The 20066-nt window shown below is 49.1% G+C and overlaps 1 protein-coding gene across 5 annotated transcripts in view; it reads right to left on the bottom strand.

Moving 5' to 3' along the window:
• The window catches only part of Galnt9 (polypeptide N-acetylgalactosaminyltransferase 9), a 76826-nt gene that overhangs the window by 28214 nt on the left and 28546 nt on the right, over nucleotides 1-20066 (bottom strand). For all 5 annotated transcript variants that reach the window (XM_075981292.1, XM_075981301.1, XM_075981284.1 and 2 more), the window contains exons 2-4: nucleotides 13904-14084; nucleotides 4373-4539; nucleotides 2663-2837 (exon numbers count right to left, since the gene is read on the bottom strand). In XM_075981292.1, coding sequence (XP_075837407.1) covers nucleotides 2663-2837; nucleotides 4373-4539; nucleotides 13904-14084 — 523 coding nt within the window. The remainder of the gene's footprint in view (nucleotides 1-2662; nucleotides 2838-4372; nucleotides 4540-13903; nucleotides 14085-20066) is intronic.

Consider the following 20066-nt stretch of genomic DNA (forward strand, 5'->3'; position numbering starts at 1 on the left):
TCCAGTGTGCAGTGCTCTGGGCACTGAGTGGGAGGACACTAGGGTGTGGGGATGGAACTCTACGCTGACAGAGCAGCTTTACCAGTCATTGGCACATGCCCCGTATGCATGGGGGCAGGGGATCAGCAGGCCATGGGAGAGACTGGCAAGAGAAACTCTAAAGTCAGAGACAAAGGGCCAAAACAGCAGGCTTTCTCTTATGGCATCAGCTTGGCTGATGCCTGTGCAGTATCCTGGAGGTAGCACGGACAGGCCTTGCACTGTCTACCAGAGGACAAGGTTCTGTTTGGAGAACTGCATCCAAACTGAGGTTCAGGTAATATCCGAGATTGAGGAGACTGAGGCTAAGGGTCTGTGTGCCTCAGAGATGGAAGGATCAAGAGTCGGGGCAATATGGAGAGGGACCAGCCCCTAACCTCATCCCTCTGGGAGCCTCTACTGACCTAATGCCTCATCAATGGATGAGTGCACACAGCACACCAGAGAGACTGCAAATGCCATGCCTGCTAACATGCAGGATCTGCAATAAAGGCTGTGCTCGGAAGGTGCCATTCACAGAAGTGGGGTTTCCAGTTGAATGAAATGAGAGTTATACAGGTTAAACAATTTCATTCTGACTGATCAATTCAGCTCTCCTAGCGTCCACTATCCCTCAGGGAACTGATGGTAGAGAGAGTGTGAAGTGTGCAGTGCACAACCCACGCCACAGTAAGAGGTGAATCTGGTGGGAGGATACACGATGACACATAATGAATGATACAGGATTCAAGGAGGTGACAGAAAAATGGAAGAAGAATCTTGTCACAGAGCGACAGAGAAGGGAAGCATGGGAGTATGAGGAACAGAAGGAAGCCAGGTCTGTCATACACCTGTTGAGCACAACCAGCAGCCCAAGCCCACAGAAGGTATTCACAGAGCCTCTCAGGGTCCACAGTGAGGACCCGCCCCAGGTCAGGTCACCAGGGAACATCCAGTTATCTATTTTGCCCCATTTTCAAGAGAGACTATAACTCAGAGTTTTTGTATCGCTTCTGCCACCTCTTTAAAGGAAATTTAAATCACACACACGAGCGCGAGAGAGAGCGAGCATGCCATTATATATACGGAGATCAGAGGACAACTTAGAGTGACTGATTCCCTCCTGCCATGTGGGTCTCAGGGATCAGAGCCGGGCTTGGCAGCAAGAGCCTCTGCCCTCCAGCCATCTCACCAGCCCACCAGCTCAGTTTTCAAAAGTTTGTCATGGTGTCAACTGGGGGTTGGGGGACTGAGTGTTACAAAGGGTCTCCATGCACAACTGTGTGCAATTGCCCACTCATTAGTCCAGCGTGTCTATGAACTCGTGGTTGTTGTACGTTTCCTGGTTCACCTTGTTCGGCCTCTCAGACAGGTGTGGCTTAGATGCAGTTTTTCTTGCACAACTAAGGGATACCCCAGTTATCTCAACAGGTTCGGAGCAAGAGCTTCCTGGCCGAGCCAGTAACCAGGGTTCCAATAAGAGACAGGAGGCCAGGTGAAGGCCAGCAGAGAAGAGCAGCCACATGCTGAGGGACACCTGGCCACCAGGAGCGGAGAGAGAGCAAGACCCTCTCTAGAGCCTCAGAGGGATGCATCCCCAAAGCACCTTGATCTAGGTGCCTGACTTGGCAGAGGACAAATCCCAGCTATTGCCAGTAGCTAGTGAGGGGCTTTGGTCACAGTGGCCCAGGGAAGTACTATTCCAGGCCACCTTTTCTCTCTCCTGCTCTGTTTTCTGCACCCTCTGGTGCCCACTCTCACTTCCCACAACACCTTGGCCTACCCATGTCTTAAGGTCCCAGTTGCTCATGTGACATGCACATTTGTGATGACAGGTGTCACTCTGCTGCAATCTTGATAAACACAGAGGCACTGAGTCCCAGAGTAGAGCCACAAGTATGGTCTCTAGTGCCCCCTTTTCCATAAGAGAAACAAAGACCATAGGTGATCCCTGCCAAACATACCTGCAGATACAGGACACCCTAAGGATCCTGGTCATCCAAAGAGGACTTTGCTGAAGCAGGAAGCTCCCTGCTCCTTTGCCCAGCTCCTGCCCAGGGTCAGCAAGGAGGACAGCAGGGGACAAGAAGCTAGTTCTGACATGGCTTCCCCAGTATGGGCCACTTGCGGGATAAAGATACTGTCCTCCAAGGCATCTTTTGCTGAACAAGCATGAAAAACTCCAGGATAGAGACTCGGGGGCACTCAACCCTTGTGGATATCTTAAGCTTACGCAGGCCTACTCTGGTCTAAGAAGCAAGTAGGGACAGGTCCCTGTCTCCAGGGACCACAGGATCCTAATCTATCCTGTAGGGATAGATAGGTTGTTCCTGCAATGGATGTCCTGCATACCTGCAGGCCTGTGGCCACAAGATGGGGGTACTTCTTCACCTTCTGGTCACAGAGTCCCCTTGGTTTTTCATCTGAGCCCAATCCTTCCCCTGAATGAGAAGTAGTATCTAAAATTTCTTGATCTAGAATTTCCTACAAGGTCAAGAAAATTCTCCTTCTTATGCCAAATGGCTTGGCCTATCAGCAGAGCTCCTCTCTGGAAAGCTCCAGAGCCACGGCCTGACCTGTCTTTATGTGCTCTCTGATCTGATGCCCACAGGATTTCCATGTATTCAGGAACCCCAGCCCTTACCAGCCAGTGTTGAACTCCACGTGGGCATCAAAGAAGCCAACAACGGGTGCCGTGGCCACCTTCCAGCCCTGAAGCCGGGCACGGATCAGACCTTCCCGGCGGCTGTTGCGCACAACCTTCACGAGGCCTGGGTACCTTTTGTGAACATACTGGTCCAGGTTGAACTTGAGTTCCACTGAAGGGGAAAGATAAGTATGTTAGCATGCTACACTGGCAAGAGCCCAGACCACGACTGGGACGTTTGAGTCCTGCTCCTAACTTGGAGTTTCAAAAAGGTACTGTGAGGCCACATTAGGTTGGATGAGATCCAACATCTGGCAAGACTATGGGAGGACAAAACCCCAATGCTAGGAAGCTGCTATTCTGGTGGGAAAGGTAGCAAAGGAAAAAATGAGCACAACTCAGACCAAAGTGATAGAGGCAGCGTAGGCAGCTATGGCTGAGCTATAACCAAGAATGAAGACCCTGTACAGGTGAAGGAATGTCCACCCAGGCCTGTACACACAGGAATGAAGTCCAGTGCAGCCAGCAAGGTTCCTCCACACCAGGGAGCCACTTGGTCATAATGAGATAGGGATACTCTGATACTACCACAACATAGAGGACTGCAACATAGTTCTAAGTGACACACACCAGCCACTAACAGGTAAATGCAGTTTGACTGTCTTCATGAAATGCCTATAGGTGTCAAATCCAGAGGGACAGTAAGAGGGTACTGGTGGCTGGGACGGGTAAAGAATTGGTTTTGTGAGAACATGGTGGCTCATGCCCGTGATACCAAAATTCAAGCAGGTGAGGCAGGAGGATCTCTGTGAGTCTAAGATCAACTTAGGCTGCATAAGAAGTCCCAAGCTGGGCTAGAGAGATGGCTTGGCGGTTAAGAGCATGGCCTGCTCGTCCAAAGGTCCTGATTTCAATTCCCAGCAACCACATGGTGGCTCACAACCAGACTATTGTATATATATATATTTAAAAAAGAAGAAGAAGAAGTCCCAAGCTAGGCTGGGCTACAGAATGAGACTCAAAAGACACACCTTCTGAAAGTTATGAGGTAGTGGTTGCCCAACATGGATATCCTCAGTATCACTGAGCCACATACTTGAAAATAGTTAAAATGGTAAATGGGGAGTTTCTAGATTGGGTTAGCTGAGGTGGAAGGCCTGTCCTAACTGTGGGCGGCACTGCTCCTGAGCAGGAGTCCTGAGCTAAATAAAACAGGAGAAACTGAGCTGAACACCAGCATCTGTTTCTCTCTGCTTTCTGGGATGTGGATGTGACCAGCTGTCTCATGCTGCTTCTGCCATGCCTTCCCTGCCATGGTGGACTATACCTTCAACCTGGGGACCAAAACAGACCCTTCCTTAAATTGATTCTCTCCGATAGAAGTAACTAATGCAGGCCCATTGGTAGTGGCCTTGAGAAGTGGCACAGAACTGCACCCTAACAACACAAAATCAGAGTAAAAGGTTTCAGCCAAGAACCCCACCTGTTGCGGCCATCAGCAGAAGATGGGAGGCTGCTTAGCAAGGTGCCTACCCTGGCCACACCTTCAGGCTGTTGCCTCAAAGCTTAGCAAGCCAGCTCTATGGCTTCAAGCTTAGCAGCCGTTGGCTGGGGCAGCCACAAGAGTCAATACACCCTGAGAGCTGGTCCACAGCTCCAAAGCTGTGTGCTCAATGTCACCGCCCTTGAGGCGTGGTCCCCACTCACCATTGTCGCTGCTGTCATCCACCAAAATGACTTCCTTCAGGAGCTGGGAAGGTGTATGGTTGACCACGCTGTGTACGGAGCGCAGGATAACTGAAAGTGCCTCATTGACAAAGATGAAGACCACAGAGATCTGGGGAAGGTCTTCAGAGTGTGTTATCTGTTTGCACCTGTGGAGGCATGGTGGTCATCAGGAGGTGTAGTAGGCAGCTGGGATTGGGGTGTCCCTCAGTGTTGGGCTATTACCTGGAAGCGTAAGACGACATAAACTCTCCCTGCTAAGTTACTTTTGATCACAGCAACAGAAAGTCTAAGAAACAGGGATATGTAAGATTCTGTCTCAAAAATCCAACCCAGGGGCTGGAGAGATGTCTCAGTAGTTAAGAGCACTGACTGTTTTTCCAGAGGACCCAGTTTTGATTCCCAGAATCCACATGGTGGCTCCCAAGGGAAGTGATATGGCTGGGTGGAGAGAGGAATATAAGAGAGGAAGAGACAGAAGCTCAGGATTCAGTCTGAGGTTTCATAGGGACAGGATCGCCCCTTTGGTCTAAGGATTCAGTAGAAGTAAGAACCAGTAGCTGGCAGCTCTACTTCTCTGATCTTTCAGCATTAACCCCTATATCTAACTCCGGATATTTATTAAGACCAATTAGAATTCACAGTACATACAACCATCTAGTTCCAAAGGATCTGACACCCTCTTCTGGACTTCAAAAATACCAGGAATGCATGTGACTCATAGACATATACATATATACATGCATATGCAAGCAAAACATCCATACACATAAAATAAAATCCAATTAAGAAATGAAAGGAGGCAGGGAAGGAGGGAGGGAGAGAAATGGAAAGGAGGGAGGGAGAGAGGGAGGGAGGAAGGAAGGAAGGAGGGAGGGAGGGAGGGAGGGAGGGAGGGAGGGAAAGGGAAGGGAGGCCGGTTGGTCCAGTAGCTTATACTTGTAATCCCAGTACTCAGGAGGATGAGGCAGGAGGATCACTATAAATTTGAGGCTAGTCTGGATACATAGTGAGTTCCAGATTAACCTGGAATAGAATGAGATCCTATCTCAAAACAACAGAGAAGAAATGGATAAAAGAGGAAATGAAACTCAGGTAATTAGGTGAAAACATGGGATGAGACCCACTGAAAGCTATTGGATGCTGTAACAAAGTAACTAAAGTTTTCTTCCTCAAAATGGAAAAAGCTGTTCAGTTAAGCACACCTACTTTGTGCAACACAGAATGCTACAGGAGGGATACGCTGGGTGGATACCACCTGACCCCTTCAGAAGTGGAGTGAGAATGAGTAGCAAAGGCAGACAGAGGTGGGACAACACTCGGTGTGGGGGTAGATAATAATACCGAGGGAAACAAAGCAGTTACAAGACTTTATTAGCAAGGGGGAGAGGCTAGAGAAGAGCTAGAGGGTCTGACCAGGCTGCAGCATCAGCGGCCAGGACAGCACTGGGGATGGGGCAGGAGTCTGCAGAATTACACGTGTCCTAATGCTTCCGGGGGATGTTTCTATTTTGTTCCAATGCTCAACAGCTAAGGGCACTTGACAAGCCTGATAACATGAGCTCAATCCCCAGGACCTACAAAGTAGAAGGGAAGAAACGATTTTTGCAAGTTGTCTACTGACTTCCAGACATGTGTTTTGGCACACATGCCCCCAAGCCCACCAATCAACAGACAGACAAATAAATAATATAAGTTAAGATTTTTAATATATAAGAAAATGACAGGTGCACAAAAAGCTGGCCTCCTACCCAGTCTCTGCAGACCCCTTCCTCTTCACGGGGTTTTCCACATGGGGTTTTAGGGTTCCCTACCTAACTAATCACAGCCATAGTAACTCTGCTTTCAAATGAAACATCTGAAGTCCTGTGGGTGAAAATTTCAAGCTGAATTTTGGGGACACAGATCAGTCTGTGGCGCTAGGAACAGTAATGTTCATTTCACATTTGGACTGAGTTACAGCCCAAGGGATTGGTATGTCACTTGGGAACAGGGACAGCATTTGCTCACCATCCACTCTTCATGGACTCAGTCTTTTCAGCTCAAGAGTTCCCAAATACCTCTATTAGAGATGAGGACCCTTTCTCTCAGCTGCAGCAATTCAAACCCAAGTCAGCAGCATCAGGAGCGGAGCATGGGCTGGATGTCCTGTACACAGCACAGTTAAGGACTCGGCCTCCCCCAGCAGTGGCCTCCTTCGTGGCCAGGCTGCATACTTCCTGAGCTGCCCGCGTGACTTTCAAGGGACAACTGCTGCACAGCACCACATTGATATGGACTGCGTGTGGGTAGCCATGGAGACTTCATCACTCAGACAAACACTTCCTGACAAGAGGACCTCAGTCTATTTATTCATGGAGAGAAAAAGTTGGAACGTACAATTTCATGAACTTGCAAAGCATGTAAAACAGAAAACATCAGCAGGACTTGCAGGAGCTGCAGCCATAGAAGGGACCCCATACCTCTGTGGGGGAGGGGTGCAGCTGTTTCCTGCTGAGTCCATCATTAGAGACCTTTATCCATGATTTACTCCTATTGTTGCTGAAGTTACTGCCTGGGTGGGGGGGGGGTGTAAAAAATCTTCTCCTCCTAAGGCCCAACAACAAACAGGCACAATTCCACCAAAGTTCACTCTGGGGAACCAACTGGGCTTTCTTCCAAAGGAGTTACCTGGGGTGTGAGTGCTGCCCTCCAGAGGCCACACCAGAGAATCTTTAGCCAGCAGGAATGTTGATTTTTCCCACAGCTTCACAGATGAAGCCTCTCCTAGCCTGCCCTGTCCTGTATACTACACTTTAGCCCCTACTCGGGGCCACGTGCAATTAAAGCAGAATTGCATACAACAGTGGCAGGGAGAAACTAGATACTCGGGTGACCATCTTGTAGACATTCCTACCCCTCTATGAGGGATATAAACAACCAACACACCCAGCTGGGATCATCTTTTGCAAGGGAGATGGTGGTTGGTTTGTTCTGGGGGTAGTTATGTATAACACTCACCCAGTACATGGACCTCAGGGCCACGGCCCTCACCTGCGTCCTCTGTCAGGGTCTTCTCTCCACTAGTCCTTCATAAGAGGATGTTGGTGGACAAGCCAAATACCATTTGAGCATCTGTGTGTCACTGCATGTGCTATCAAGAGGCAGTGGCTAGCTGGGTTAGGAAGGATTGCACCAATTCTCCTTCTCTTTCTGGGTTCGTTGACCAGAAGCCCATGGACTTGGTCACTGGGCACACGCACTTGTTCCAAAGAACCTTCCACCAGCAAGAACTGGTTCACTGGGGTGTGTGCTTTGAGAGTGCCCTGTCTCTGGCCCTCAGGCTAGCAAGGGCCGTTGAGAGGGAGAGCTCCTTCGTCCCCCATCGCAGGTACCCACGGTTCAGCCTTTGCTCAATGCCTTCCGTTGGGCATATTGGTTGCTTTCCCTTACTGGTTATAGCAACCTTATTCTTACATCATCTTCAGTGAGAAGGCCAGGCTTTTCTCACATTCACCATCCACTGGTCTGGGAAGTAGGCACAGGCCACTGAACTCCTTGGTCACCTGTAGAAGAGCCAGGGTCTCCCAGGAGTGGAGGAGTAATGGCCCCTCCCCAGAAATATCAGGGTCTGCCCAGCAGAAGCAGAGTGAGACCGTGCAGAAGACAGGGAGTGCTCCCACCCACTAGAACTTGGCATCATGGTTAGGAAAGCCCAGGAAAGAGGGCAGGAAACAGCTTCATTCATAATTATCCCCAAGAAAGACAGAGTTAGAGATAAAGACAAGCTAGCTGGAGATACACACAGAGATAAAGGCAGACAGAAGAGTGATGTGCAGTCCTTTAAACACTGACAAATACAGAAACGAGTGACTGCAGGCTTACACCTCACACCTTCCTCACACACCCTGAGCTTTGGCTGTTTGTCTCGTCTCCCGGCTTCCCTAGCCCATTTTGAATTGAGGTGGGTTTTTTTTCCACTAAAAAGGTGATAGGATGTCCTCCTCAGCAAGCTTAGATACAACACAGAGCTGAGGCCATTCCACCCCCAGTTCTGCCCCCTCCTTAGGGGCTCTGATGTAGGCCTGACAAATATCCTTGCTACTCTCTGTGTGTTACAGAAAGTTGACGTGCCTTGTCCCTCGTCAGACAAATGATGACTTTACAATATGGAGTCAGTGTAGTACTCTGGGCAGAAGTGTTCATGAGGTAATATCTCAGGCCACCCTGTACCCCTCCTAGCCTTGGTTACCCTAGAGGTGCTGTGTGAGCTGGGTAACTCTCCCAGCCACTCAAGACCCCAGGACCCCAGTATCACAGAGGAAAAGAATAAACTGCTACTTCACGGCCCCAGAGTAACTCAGTGTGCTTTCCCCCCACACCAATACCATGCATCATGTTTGTCAGAGAGGAATAAGCCAGATCTCAGGTTTTCTCATGGCTGGCCACACTGGCTTTCTGGCTTGCTGTGCACGAGGATGTGGTTGCTATGCCTTGTTCCCAAGCCTGGGCAGAGTGTAGTCATGTCCCCATGCAGAATAAAGCAGTGTATTCAACCATGAGTTCTGATAGGCAACAATCAGCCAACCAGCGCTTCCCAACACATATGGGAACACATATTGGGCATATATGGGTTAACCGAGTACAGTGTCCCTTCCTGTTGCTGGCATACAGCGGGGTCTCTGTAGACCCATGGTTGAGTACGAGCTGCATGAGGAGGGCTGAGGTGGAGTCTGGGGAGTGCACTAAAGAGACTGCATGCTGCAGAGGTTCCTGCTCACAACAGGGAGATAAGGGAATCCTGCCACAGAGATAGCAAGAGAAGCACATTTGCCAAGAACCTGAGCACCTCGCCTCAGATGCCAGATCACTGGTGCTAATGGAAGTGCATGGTCTGCCCTTTGTGTCCTGGAAAGATAAGCGTGCGAGGACAGGAAGTGACGTGGTGGCATGTCCCTGCGAGTCACTCACTGCAAGGCGGCAGGACACATGGCTTGTGCTAAGCTGAGCCTCAGCAGACAGAAAGATGCTCATTTGGAAACTATGCCTTTATTTCTGGGAATATTGTGTGGGGAGGTTGTTAGCAGGCAGGTCTTTGGGGACAGTGCTGTTGCTGTGCTGCACGCAGCATCCTGCCTTGCTGTGAAACATGCTCATCCATGCAAGGCACACGCACGAATTCAAAATCCTCAACTAGGCAGTCACCTGTGCGCCTGCCTTCCCACTATCATCTAAGAAGCAGGAGAGTAGTGACTGACATTAGCCAAAGCCAGGAGACACTAAGGATCCAGAAACTAGGATGTCCCTCCTCTACCAAATTTCTTTCACACACTGAATTCATCCATCCATCCATCCATCCATCCATCCATCCATCCATCCATCCATGTTGCTGGAGGCAAGAGTGCCCTGCAATATACCCACACATATGCATACACACACATTGCACAAATGAGCATATACATGTGCACACTTCCACATATGCACATCCACATTCATGCATGCCTGGATACCCAGACACATCTCACAGACACCTTCAGTTGTCATGTGACTAACCTGTGGAGGCACATACGTTTACACAGTGCCTGTCCCTAGAGTTTTCGACAGACACACTTCCATGTTCAAAGCTTCAAAGCCTTAAGAACCAAAAGCTGAAGCCGAGCCCACATACTCTGCCCCACCAGCCCTCTACTCACAGACCAGAAAAGTGATGCCAACTCCCTTTTGGAGACATAGATACACATCAACCACATGTAGGCACATGCAGGGCCCTCTCAAGCTAACAGCTCTCAAAGGGAGATAGGAAGGGACCTCAAACTTGTCAGAGGGTTACCACCTGAGTGAACTAGCCACTTGGAGACAGACAGACTCCCCTAGCCCCACAGGGCTGTAGCTATGTCTCCTGTCCTCCAGGTAGTGACAATCTTCAAACCACTCCTGGGTCACGGGTGCTGGCAGATCTCCCTGGTCTAGGTGACACATTATGCTCTGGGTCAGCTCAGCTCTTGGTGTCCTCTGCTGACTTTGAGCAGCTGTGCCAGGCTTCTGGGCTGTCTTAGCCCAGGACCCTCTCCAGGGGCTGTGGGTGCTCAGTGGACCTGGTCAGAGGTCACACAGCAAGAGAGGGGAAGGTTGGACTGTGGGTATATAAAGGTTGAGGGCATAGCACAGCTAATGTACCATGTCCAGTTCTCCCTACTGAGAGACCTAGGGCCAGTCCTGTGCTCTGTGCCCCTCCCAGCTCCAGTGGTCCACATCTAAGGATGCAAGGACAGTGACCTTCGCTGTCAGGTTAGGTTTCAATCTGTGGTACCAGGGGCAGGTCTGGAGCACTAGAGAACAGTTGCTGGGGCGGTTCCTCTGCAGGAACTTCTAGCTGTCCTAGATGCCCCTATCGGAGTGTAGACCTAAGAGGAGAGAACTGGTAAGGACTAGTTGTGCAGCCAGGACAAGGCCTTGCTGTCCACAGCGCTACATCTAGTAAAAGGCTGGGGCCAGGAGTGGGGGCACAAACCTCTCATCCCAGAACTCAGGAGGCTGAGGCAAGAGGAGTGTGAATATCAGGCCAGCCTGGACAAGATGAGGAGACCCTCCAGAAAACCAACACCAAAACAAAACAAACTAGGGGAAAAAAACTATGGCACCAGAACACAGGTCATGTCTTCAAGAAACCCCAGTTTCTCGGAGATCTTCAGTGTCCAAAACTCCTGCCTTCCTCTGTGACCAAAAGCACAGGGGATGGGGGTATGGTTTGTCCCGTGCAGATGTATCTGCCAGCGTGGATCCAAGGAGCTGGCTCAGCCTTCCGTTTGCCAAGCCCTCAGTCTGCACACATCAGAGCTGACAGCCAAGCTGCTCCTAGCACAGATGATGAATATGCATGCACAGAGACTGCAGACAGGAGACGAGGGACGTCGTGGCTGTGGCTGCTAGGGAAGGCTGTTCGTTTTGATGACACTGTTTAATTTGGATTTACCGGCTTCCTTTCATCATCCCAGGGGCAGGCTTAGTAATCATCGATGTGATACACTGTGTGCCGTAATTAAAGCTGCCGCTTAATTAGAAAAGCTGTCCACCCCCAGACAAGAGGGGTCCGAAGATGGCTCTGACAAAGAAGCATGAGGAGGCATTTGAATGGATGGTACTACCTGTGGGAGCTGGGACACCCTCACATGTGCGCGTACACACACACACACAGTCTCTCTCTCTCTCTCCCTCCTGTAGTCCAGCTTCTAATGGCCATGTCTGCCAATCCTGCAGGCAGGTTCTGGCCATGATGCGGGTGAAGCCCTTGAGGAAATCACAGCAAGATAGCTTTGAGAGAGCCTAGGTTGGGCCTGCAATGATCAGTTTTCCCACTTACCTGTCCACAGACACCTGGCACTACATGGCAGGTGTTTGCTGAATAGACAGTGCTCACAGACACCACTGGCATCACTGCCCATGAGTTCACCTTGGCATTCTTCGCCAGATGTCCTATTGCTGACTGCACAAAACAGCTTCTAAGCTTATGACTCAATACAATGGCCATTTCTTGCCATGGTTCTGGAGGGCAGAAATTTGGAGGCCACTACAAAGATTCCAGGTTGGGGACTATCACGTGGTACAGCTACATGGGGGCTCCTAGGAGATATGGGTATCTCTTCAGGCATCATCTCAGAGTCCGCCACACTTCACTTTGCCAACCAGACTGCAAGCTCGGATGTCCCACTTAGTCCTTTTCTGCTTCTCAACAGCTCCAACACATTCCTGGTTCAGTCTCCCTGGGCTGGTTCTCATCATGCTTATGCTCTGATTGGCCAGGCCTGCTACACATGCATCACCTAAAGTGGAGCTTCTGTTATACCACATGAAACTAGACATGAGGAGAAACGGTCTAAGATCTGAGTGATGGAGTGCTGAAGACACTTGTCCTTGTTTACTCACTGGGAAGGGGCACGTCCAGCAGGGAGAGCTCATTGCTCCTTGGCAAGACACTGTCCATGTCAGGACCCCATCTACACTCTCCATACCTCCTCCCTACCCTCCCTACCCAGGTCAGGAGGCTGTAAGAAAGAATATAACAGGTCTCACCAGGGTCCATCAAAGTATGTCAGAGACCTTTGTGCAACCCAAAATTTGAAGGCACAACTATCTTCCTGTCTCATGATGCAAATAATTCAACTTCTGAATTTCAAAAAATGCCCAAAAATAAAAGAATCAGGCATGAAAAAAATACAGGCTATTTTGGGACTTAAAAAATAGCACAGCTGCTAGGATGTCCCTGGAGCTGCAGTCTCTGCTCCATGTTTGGAGCATCACCCAAGCCCAGGCACCATTCTGGGAGCTGGTTCAAGCACAGCCCCAGAGAAGTGTTCCAGATTCTGGGCCTTCACAGCCACCTCAGACTCAGGGCTTTGGCCATCTTCCTACCTCAGCTCATGTGCAGAGCAAGGTGGAGGTGGAAATGAAGTCTTAAAGCAACCTGAAGACTAGGACTAGGAGGAATCTGGTGGGTGGGGTAGGTGGTCCACTCCTTTTTTCTCCATCACTGTGATTACTACTCTGATGAGTCACCTCCCTGAGTTTCCTGCTCCATCTTCTCCTGGCCCTGCCCTCCTCAGAAAGCTCCTTGACAGAGTTCTAGTCTTGGTACACTGGGAGGCAGAGAAACTGCAGACAGACTCACCGCTCATCCACCTTCACCAGGCCCCAAGAGGCACTGGGGCAGCATGCTGGGCCCTGAGCTCAGACATAAAGGAGCTGCTGAGTTTCCCTGTCTAGGTCTCCAGTCCTGGGAGTCTGTAATGGAGTCCAAGGGCAGCCAGCTTGCTACAGCCAACTAAAAGCTTCGATGCTTTGATAGATGCTTGGCCTCACTAATCCTCCTATGAAGGTGTTTGTTCAAGTTCAGCTCTGGTCAGGTCCCTTTGTGCTTTTGAAAGGAGATAATAAACAAGGATAAGAACCCAGTCCTCGGGGACACAAGCAAGGTCATAGCAATGAGGAAGGCGACTCTTTTGAATCTTTTACTTCTTTGTTTTTTGGGAGAAACAAGATGGTCACAGCCTCTGAAGGACTTTCAGACACTTGGGGCTCACCAAGCAATGACAGGAATAGCTGCAAAAGTCAGTGAGGTGAACATGCTGAGCAGTGACTGAAACTTCTAGCTCAGGTGTCCAAGTACATCTGAGGTTCTGTGTGCATATATGTATATGCACACAGTCATAGCTGGACTCACATAGATAGTCCAGCCACTTCCAGCATGCCAGCCTCTGAGTCCAAAGGGAAAGGGAACTGATGCAGTGGTTGGGTATCAAAACGATGAACACAGCAGACAGCAGAGGGGCAAGAGAGACAGAAAGAAACAGAGTGAGAGAGATTGGGGGAGACAGAGACAGAGAGAGAGACTGAAACTTAGAAAGATTGAGGGAGACAGAGAAGAGACACAGAGAGACAGAGGGGTCAAGGGAGACAGAGACACAAAGAGACCAAGGGTTCGTCTGCAGCCCTGCACTCTGTGCAGCAGAATTCCACCTCCAGGCCTCAGTTGCTCACCTCTTGGGCCTATAGTCCGGGATGGTCCTATCCAGGGAGATGCGGTCACTGAGCTGTGCATTGTACCCAAACTCCTCGAACTTGCCCTCGGTCTCTTGGCTACCATCCTGCAGAGTGGCAGCCACTCCTCCCTGGCCCAGGCCACTTGGACCCTCCACCAGCCCAATGGGCTTTGCGAGGCCTGAAGAAGACAAGAAAGGACAGGTCAGCAGATCCTTAGAGTTGCTCCCAGCACCCAGCCCAGCCCAGCCCAGTGTAGTCAGGAAAAGTCTGGCTGTAGAGCCAGCAGACACACGGCTGGCAAGGTTGGGGAGGCTGGACAGGTTAGCATAAGTGTGGTTACTCCATATGACACCATGATGGTGAGACTTAGTCACCATACATTCACAGCAGAACCTTGGTGGCACAGAAATGTCCAGTAGGACCCTTAACCTCAGCCACAAGTCCGATGCCATTATCAATTTACCATTGTGAAAGGTCATTGCACTGACTATGATGCCATCAGAGGAGATGCAGAGGCCAAGACTGTGACCTCTCTGGACTCTACACTCTTTCTTTAATCCTAAAGCTGGTATAAAGGGTAAATCAGGGCCAGCAAGATGGCTCAGAGGTTAAGGATGTTTGCCACCAGCCTGATGACCTGAGTTCAATTCCCGGAATCCTGAAAATGGTCCTCTGAATTCCACCTGCATGTTGTGGCACACAAAAGCAAGCACATACACACAATGTAGTATTAATATCTGAAACAAAGATTAAAGTTAATCAGTATATAAAAATCTTAATTGTAAAGAACTAAAATAAACTTTTCAAAGCAGGGTCACTGTCCCCAGCCTGGGAATGGGTACTGCTTGTCTCGTAGACCAACTGCAAATTGCTGCCACATAGGGTTTCAGTCTGAGGACACAGGTGACAACTCATGGAAACAAGGCAGTGGAGGAGAGAGACCAGTGAACTCTCCAGAAAGCTAGGGCAGAGCCTGCTCTGCTCAGAATCTTAGATGGGGTAGGGGCTATGGAACCAGGGGACACCAGTTAGGCAAGTTCTCAGCGGTCACTGGAGTCATAACATCAGAGCATCCCTCCTAGAGGAGCTGTGGTCCAGGGAAACAACCAAGTGTAGAGACAATACACTTTGCTCTCCTTGGTGGAGATTCAGCTAGGTAATATGAGGTGTAAACCTCCATACTTCAAGTAGTCAGTGTGTGTGTGTGGGGGGGGGGGGTTCTACTCAGTCCATGCTCCTGACCGCTGTGTGTTTTTGGAATATTCCACCAAACATAGAGTTGATGTTTGTATAGGATTGAAGGATATGCACTGAATATAAAATTGAAAAGTTATGAGATACATTATTTTACTTGCTTATTTTCATCTTAATATTGCAACATATCTAAAAATCATGCTTTATATCCTGTAGCCTAGGATGGCCTAGAACTCACTATGTAGCCCTGAATGGGCCCCTCCTGCCTCACCACCACATCTGAAAAAACCCCTACTATTTTTAAACATGCTACACTTTGTGTCTTTCATTTTGAAAGGGAAAAAACAGGCAACTCCCAGGGGCAGACACAAAGCAGCTTCCAAGCTGGCAGAACAGCCCTGACACCCTCGGAGCCCTTGTCCTCAGATCCTGATGCCTGGCTGGAGGCTGTGCAGCGGGTGCCAGTATCCAACTTTGGGGACTCATTTGTGAGAGCAAAATATACACTTGATGAACTATCCAGTCACTTCAGAATACATCACCTGAGCTCACTAGCCTGCAAACCTCACTCTTCAAAATACTTGCCTCTTGGCCTGCAGCATTTTTTCCATATCGTAGCCAATACACAGCATTGTAGCCATGATAGCTGTATGGATCTGGTTCCTGCTCTGTAAACCAGAGACACGTCCCAAGGCTACTCAGTGAGAAAAATGAGTGCAGTCTGTTTCCCCTCCACCTACACCCCCTCCCATGTGCCGCCTTCCCCGATTTTTCTCAGCTCTGTTGTATTTTTAGCGATTCTGGTGGTTGCCTTTGTGATTTCAAGAGGAACGCTGAAGGCTCTGTTTCTAAGAGCACCAACTCTCGCCATGTCTCTCAACGCCCAATGTGTAAGATCAGGGGTATATAGGCTTCTTGCCCATGGCTCCACAGTGTCCCCCAAGGTTTTCTGCAAAAGCCCTGTCATGTTCTGCAAATGCAGGCAAGATTCCATGAGATTTTAAAACAAGAAATGGATCAGTATTTATCCTGTGAAATTCCATGAAGCCTAGCACTGAGAAACACACCAGGACCAAAGTGCAATTCCATCCCTAACCAACCTCAGGATACACAATGAAGAATTTTAAAATATCAAGGCAATATTGACTTTTATCACCAATGTTCTAAGTTTTCAGAACCATGCACACTTTGGTTACTTTAAGTTGGGTCTTGCTCTGTCATGGCATGCAAGTGTGGCAGTGACAGTCTTTGTTGGCACATTCTCTGTAGACATGTCCACTCCTTCGTTCTCTATAGTACCCCAGGAGCTCCGTCTATGAGGCACTTCAACCTGCAGATGAGAAAACTGAGGTGCAAAGAGTCAAATAACACATTCAAGGTCACACGACCACACTCAGGCAACATCGCTGGAAACAGCTGGTCTCCATGCTGTATCCCAGGCTTCTTAACGAGGTGACTGTGGAGTAGACTCCAGCCTTTCTCACTGCAGAGTGGGGACAAGTGGTAGAATCATAGGCGGGTCTCAGTGCCCTCATCTAGGGACCCTTTTACTTCCGACATAAGTTGTACTGTCTTTTCTAGCCACTGTCCTTGGAACTCTTCTTGTGCTCAGCCTGGAGAGGAGCTCCGATTTTGTGAATTCCACATCTCCTTAGGTCTGGGACTTGCTTTTTACTTGACTGAAAAATACTACCAAATCGTATTTCAGAATGATTGTATGGAAAGAGAATTTTCTAAGCTACAAGGTAGTTGGAAAACTTTTTTCCTCCTTAGGAGCAGCAGATAACTTTGCTGGATACCGAGTTCCTAAGCTTCTCCTGTTCACCCAGTCCCAGGATTGAGTTCCAGCACGAGAGAACCTTTTCCTTCCACAGGTATTCATACTCATTCATACTCTCTGCCACTGCCTGTCTCTACCTCCCTGTCATCTCTGTCTTTGTCTCTCTGCCTCTCCTCTGGCTGGCTGGCTGGCTCTCCCATCTAGAGTTTATTATGGTCATGTTCAGCCTTCAGGAAATATTTGATTCTGGGTAATGTGTTCTGTTAACTGTAAGATTATATTTCTGTCTGCTTTTCAACTTGTTCTTCTGTAACGTCCTTTAAATATTTATCTTTTAAAATATTTTTATATTTTATTTTATTTGTATCTATGTGTACATGTATATGTCTGTGAGAATGTATACCAAGTGTGTGCAGGTACTAGTGGAGGCCAGCAGAGGGCATCAGATCCTCTGGAGCTGGAGTTATGGGTGGTTGTGAGCCACTGGATATGGGGGCTTGGAACAGAGCTCGGGTCCTTCGCCACTGAGGCCCAATCCTGGAACTTCCTTTAAATAAAGATTCCTCCTCCTGAGGCCTCTTCCTTCTGCTGATGTCTTTATTTTCATTCTCTGAGACTTTTCAGACCACCAGTTTGATCCCTTGTCACGTCCTCAAGGTTAACTAGCCCACCTATGGGATTCTTTCTTGTTACAGTACTGTGGTCTTTGTTCTCTGCCTTCTGTGGATGGCACCCTGGCTTTCTGCTGGTTGCTGAACAAGCAGACTCCTGCCCTTGGAGATCTATCTGTACTCACACAGCCCCAGGGCATGACCTCCCCAACCCTTTGGAGAACAGGTGAGAAAATAGACTCAGTATTACAAAACAGCCCAGATAATGCCTACCTCCTGCTGTTCAGTGGAGGTGGTAGATCCAAGGCCCAGGCTAGGCTCCTGCTTAGGAACCTCCACTGTGATGAAGCAAAGCAGATTCCTGGAGTTCTGCTGGTCCACATCTGGTCCCCACCATCTTTCCTAGCATCTGACCCCACAGGGCAAACTACAATCTGACTTTCCTCAGAGAAGTTTTGTATATTAATCATTTTTCTCATTGCTGGGACAAAGTTACAAAGTTCCTAACGAAAGCAACTTAAGGAAGGAAGGACAATTTGGGGGTACAGTTCATCAAGGTGGGAGAAGCATGAGGTTACTCTGTATCCAGTCAGGAAGCTGAGAGTGACGGCCGCTGGTGCTCAAACTGCCTTCTCTTTTTTGTTCAGTCCAGGATCCCAGCCCAGGAAATGTTCCCACTCATTAAGGGTGAGTCTTTCATCTCACTTAACCCAACCTAGAAACTCTTTCACAGACAAGCCTGGGGCTCTGTCTCCCTAACTCTAGATCCATCTAAGTTGACAAACAGCACTAACAATCACCTTGCTTTTAAAGTGTGCCCAAGGGCCTAAGGAGGAGCTCTAGGTGGTACGTGTTCATCAGTCTTAAGGACAGACCTGTTCCTTGCTATTCACAAGGCTTTGTAGAGTCCTATCAAGAGATGTGGGACGGGAAAACTGGTCCTGGGAAAATTCCCAAGTGGGTTCCACACAGACTCACCTCTGAGGCTGGGAGGCTCTGGTCAGGGGCCACCAGCAGAGAGGGGTCAGCAGGAGCAAAGCAAATCTCCAGAACCAGCCTGGGATATGGGGCCTGACGTCAGAGCCACCTGGGTGGGCCTCAGCTCCCCTGGGTTCTCAGGAGTGGGAATCTGTACCAGCTACAGTGACTGAAAACTCCAAATTGAATTTTTGCCTTTAAGGAAGGTCACTGTGGCACCTCCCTGCCAGGATTCTGGCCTCTCATCTTTCTGCACTCTCCCTGCATCAGCTCAGATCCCATTTCACAAAGATTTCTTGTAAAGAGATACAATTGCTTGATCTCACCAGGAAATGAGGGCAAGTCTGGAAGGACACCGAGATAACCTCCCCATGATAGAAAAGTCATGAGGCCTGTTTTACCACGTTAATAGTCTACATGGCCACCCACACACTGAGGCTCTGACATAATCCATACTGAGCCAGGCAGCCCCTTCTGCCCGGACTTGTGGGCAGCAGCTGTGGAATCCCCTCTCTCACTCTCTCCACTGTAGGCTAAGCTCCGGGAACAGTACAGACAGGGCAAGAGGGGCACATGGGCTTGGTTAGAAAGTAGAGAACGTTGCTGTTTCATTCCTTCCTGGTTCTCAGGATCCCTAGCTACAGGAGCAGGACAAGTGTTACACCCACAAAGTACATGAGACCAGACTACATCCACTACTGCATGCTGAGCTGCATCTTTCAAATATGCTTATGGTCAGTTTGTTTAAGCCCTGGTGTTAAGAATCATGAATGTGCGCCAGGTGGTGGCGGCGCACACCTTAATCCCAGCACTCGGGAAGCAGAGGCAGGTGGATCTCTGTGAGTTCGAAGCCAGCCTGGTCTACAAGAGCTAGTTCCAGGACAGGCTCCAAAAGCTACGGAGAAACCCTGTCTCAAAAAAAAAAAAATCATGAATGTTGCCCAGTTTGGAAATAGTATGCAACCACAGTAAAATGAAGTCACACAGGATGAGGCTAAATCCCAAATGTAGCATGGCTGGTGTCCTCAGAACCAAGGATTTGTCTACCCACAGAGAAGGCCATCTGTGTACAAGGCACAGATAGAGTTGGGACCCCAAGTCAGGGATATTTAGAACTTTCCACAGCTGGAAAGGGTGGGAAGTCTTTTCCTGGAACCATGAGAGATGGGACTTGCAGGCTCTAAGACTTCATTGTTTGTCACACAGCTACAGCCCGCACCACACACTGTCACTTGGACCTGACCCAGCTCTGCTGGTATCTGAGGGCAGAAGATTCTGGTATGACTGTTCCTCACATGGGGTGACCCAGTATGGGTCCATTCCAGGGGGCTTAGCTGCCTTAGCTCCTGTGTAGAAGGCAGAGACATAGTTTCTTAAAGCACAGCAGTTCCTGGAGAAGCAAAGAAGGAGTGTTTTCTAGTATAGAGTCCCAAATTTCCCCTAGCTGAACAATACAGCAGCTTGTGCTGCAGTCCTGATGGCATGTACTAGAAGAACAACGGGAACTCTACATTTCTTAACTCCATTTTAAAACATCTTCCTACATCTTTCCTAGAAAACAAACAGAAACCAACATCCTGTACATATCCAAGAGCTG

The sequence above is a fragment of the Microtus pennsylvanicus genome, chromosome 1, assembly GCF_037038515.1.
Source record: "Microtus pennsylvanicus isolate mMicPen1 chromosome 1, mMicPen1.hap1, whole genome shotgun sequence".
Classification (NCBI taxonomy): Eukaryota; Metazoa; Chordata; class Mammalia; order Rodentia; family Cricetidae; genus Microtus; species Microtus pennsylvanicus.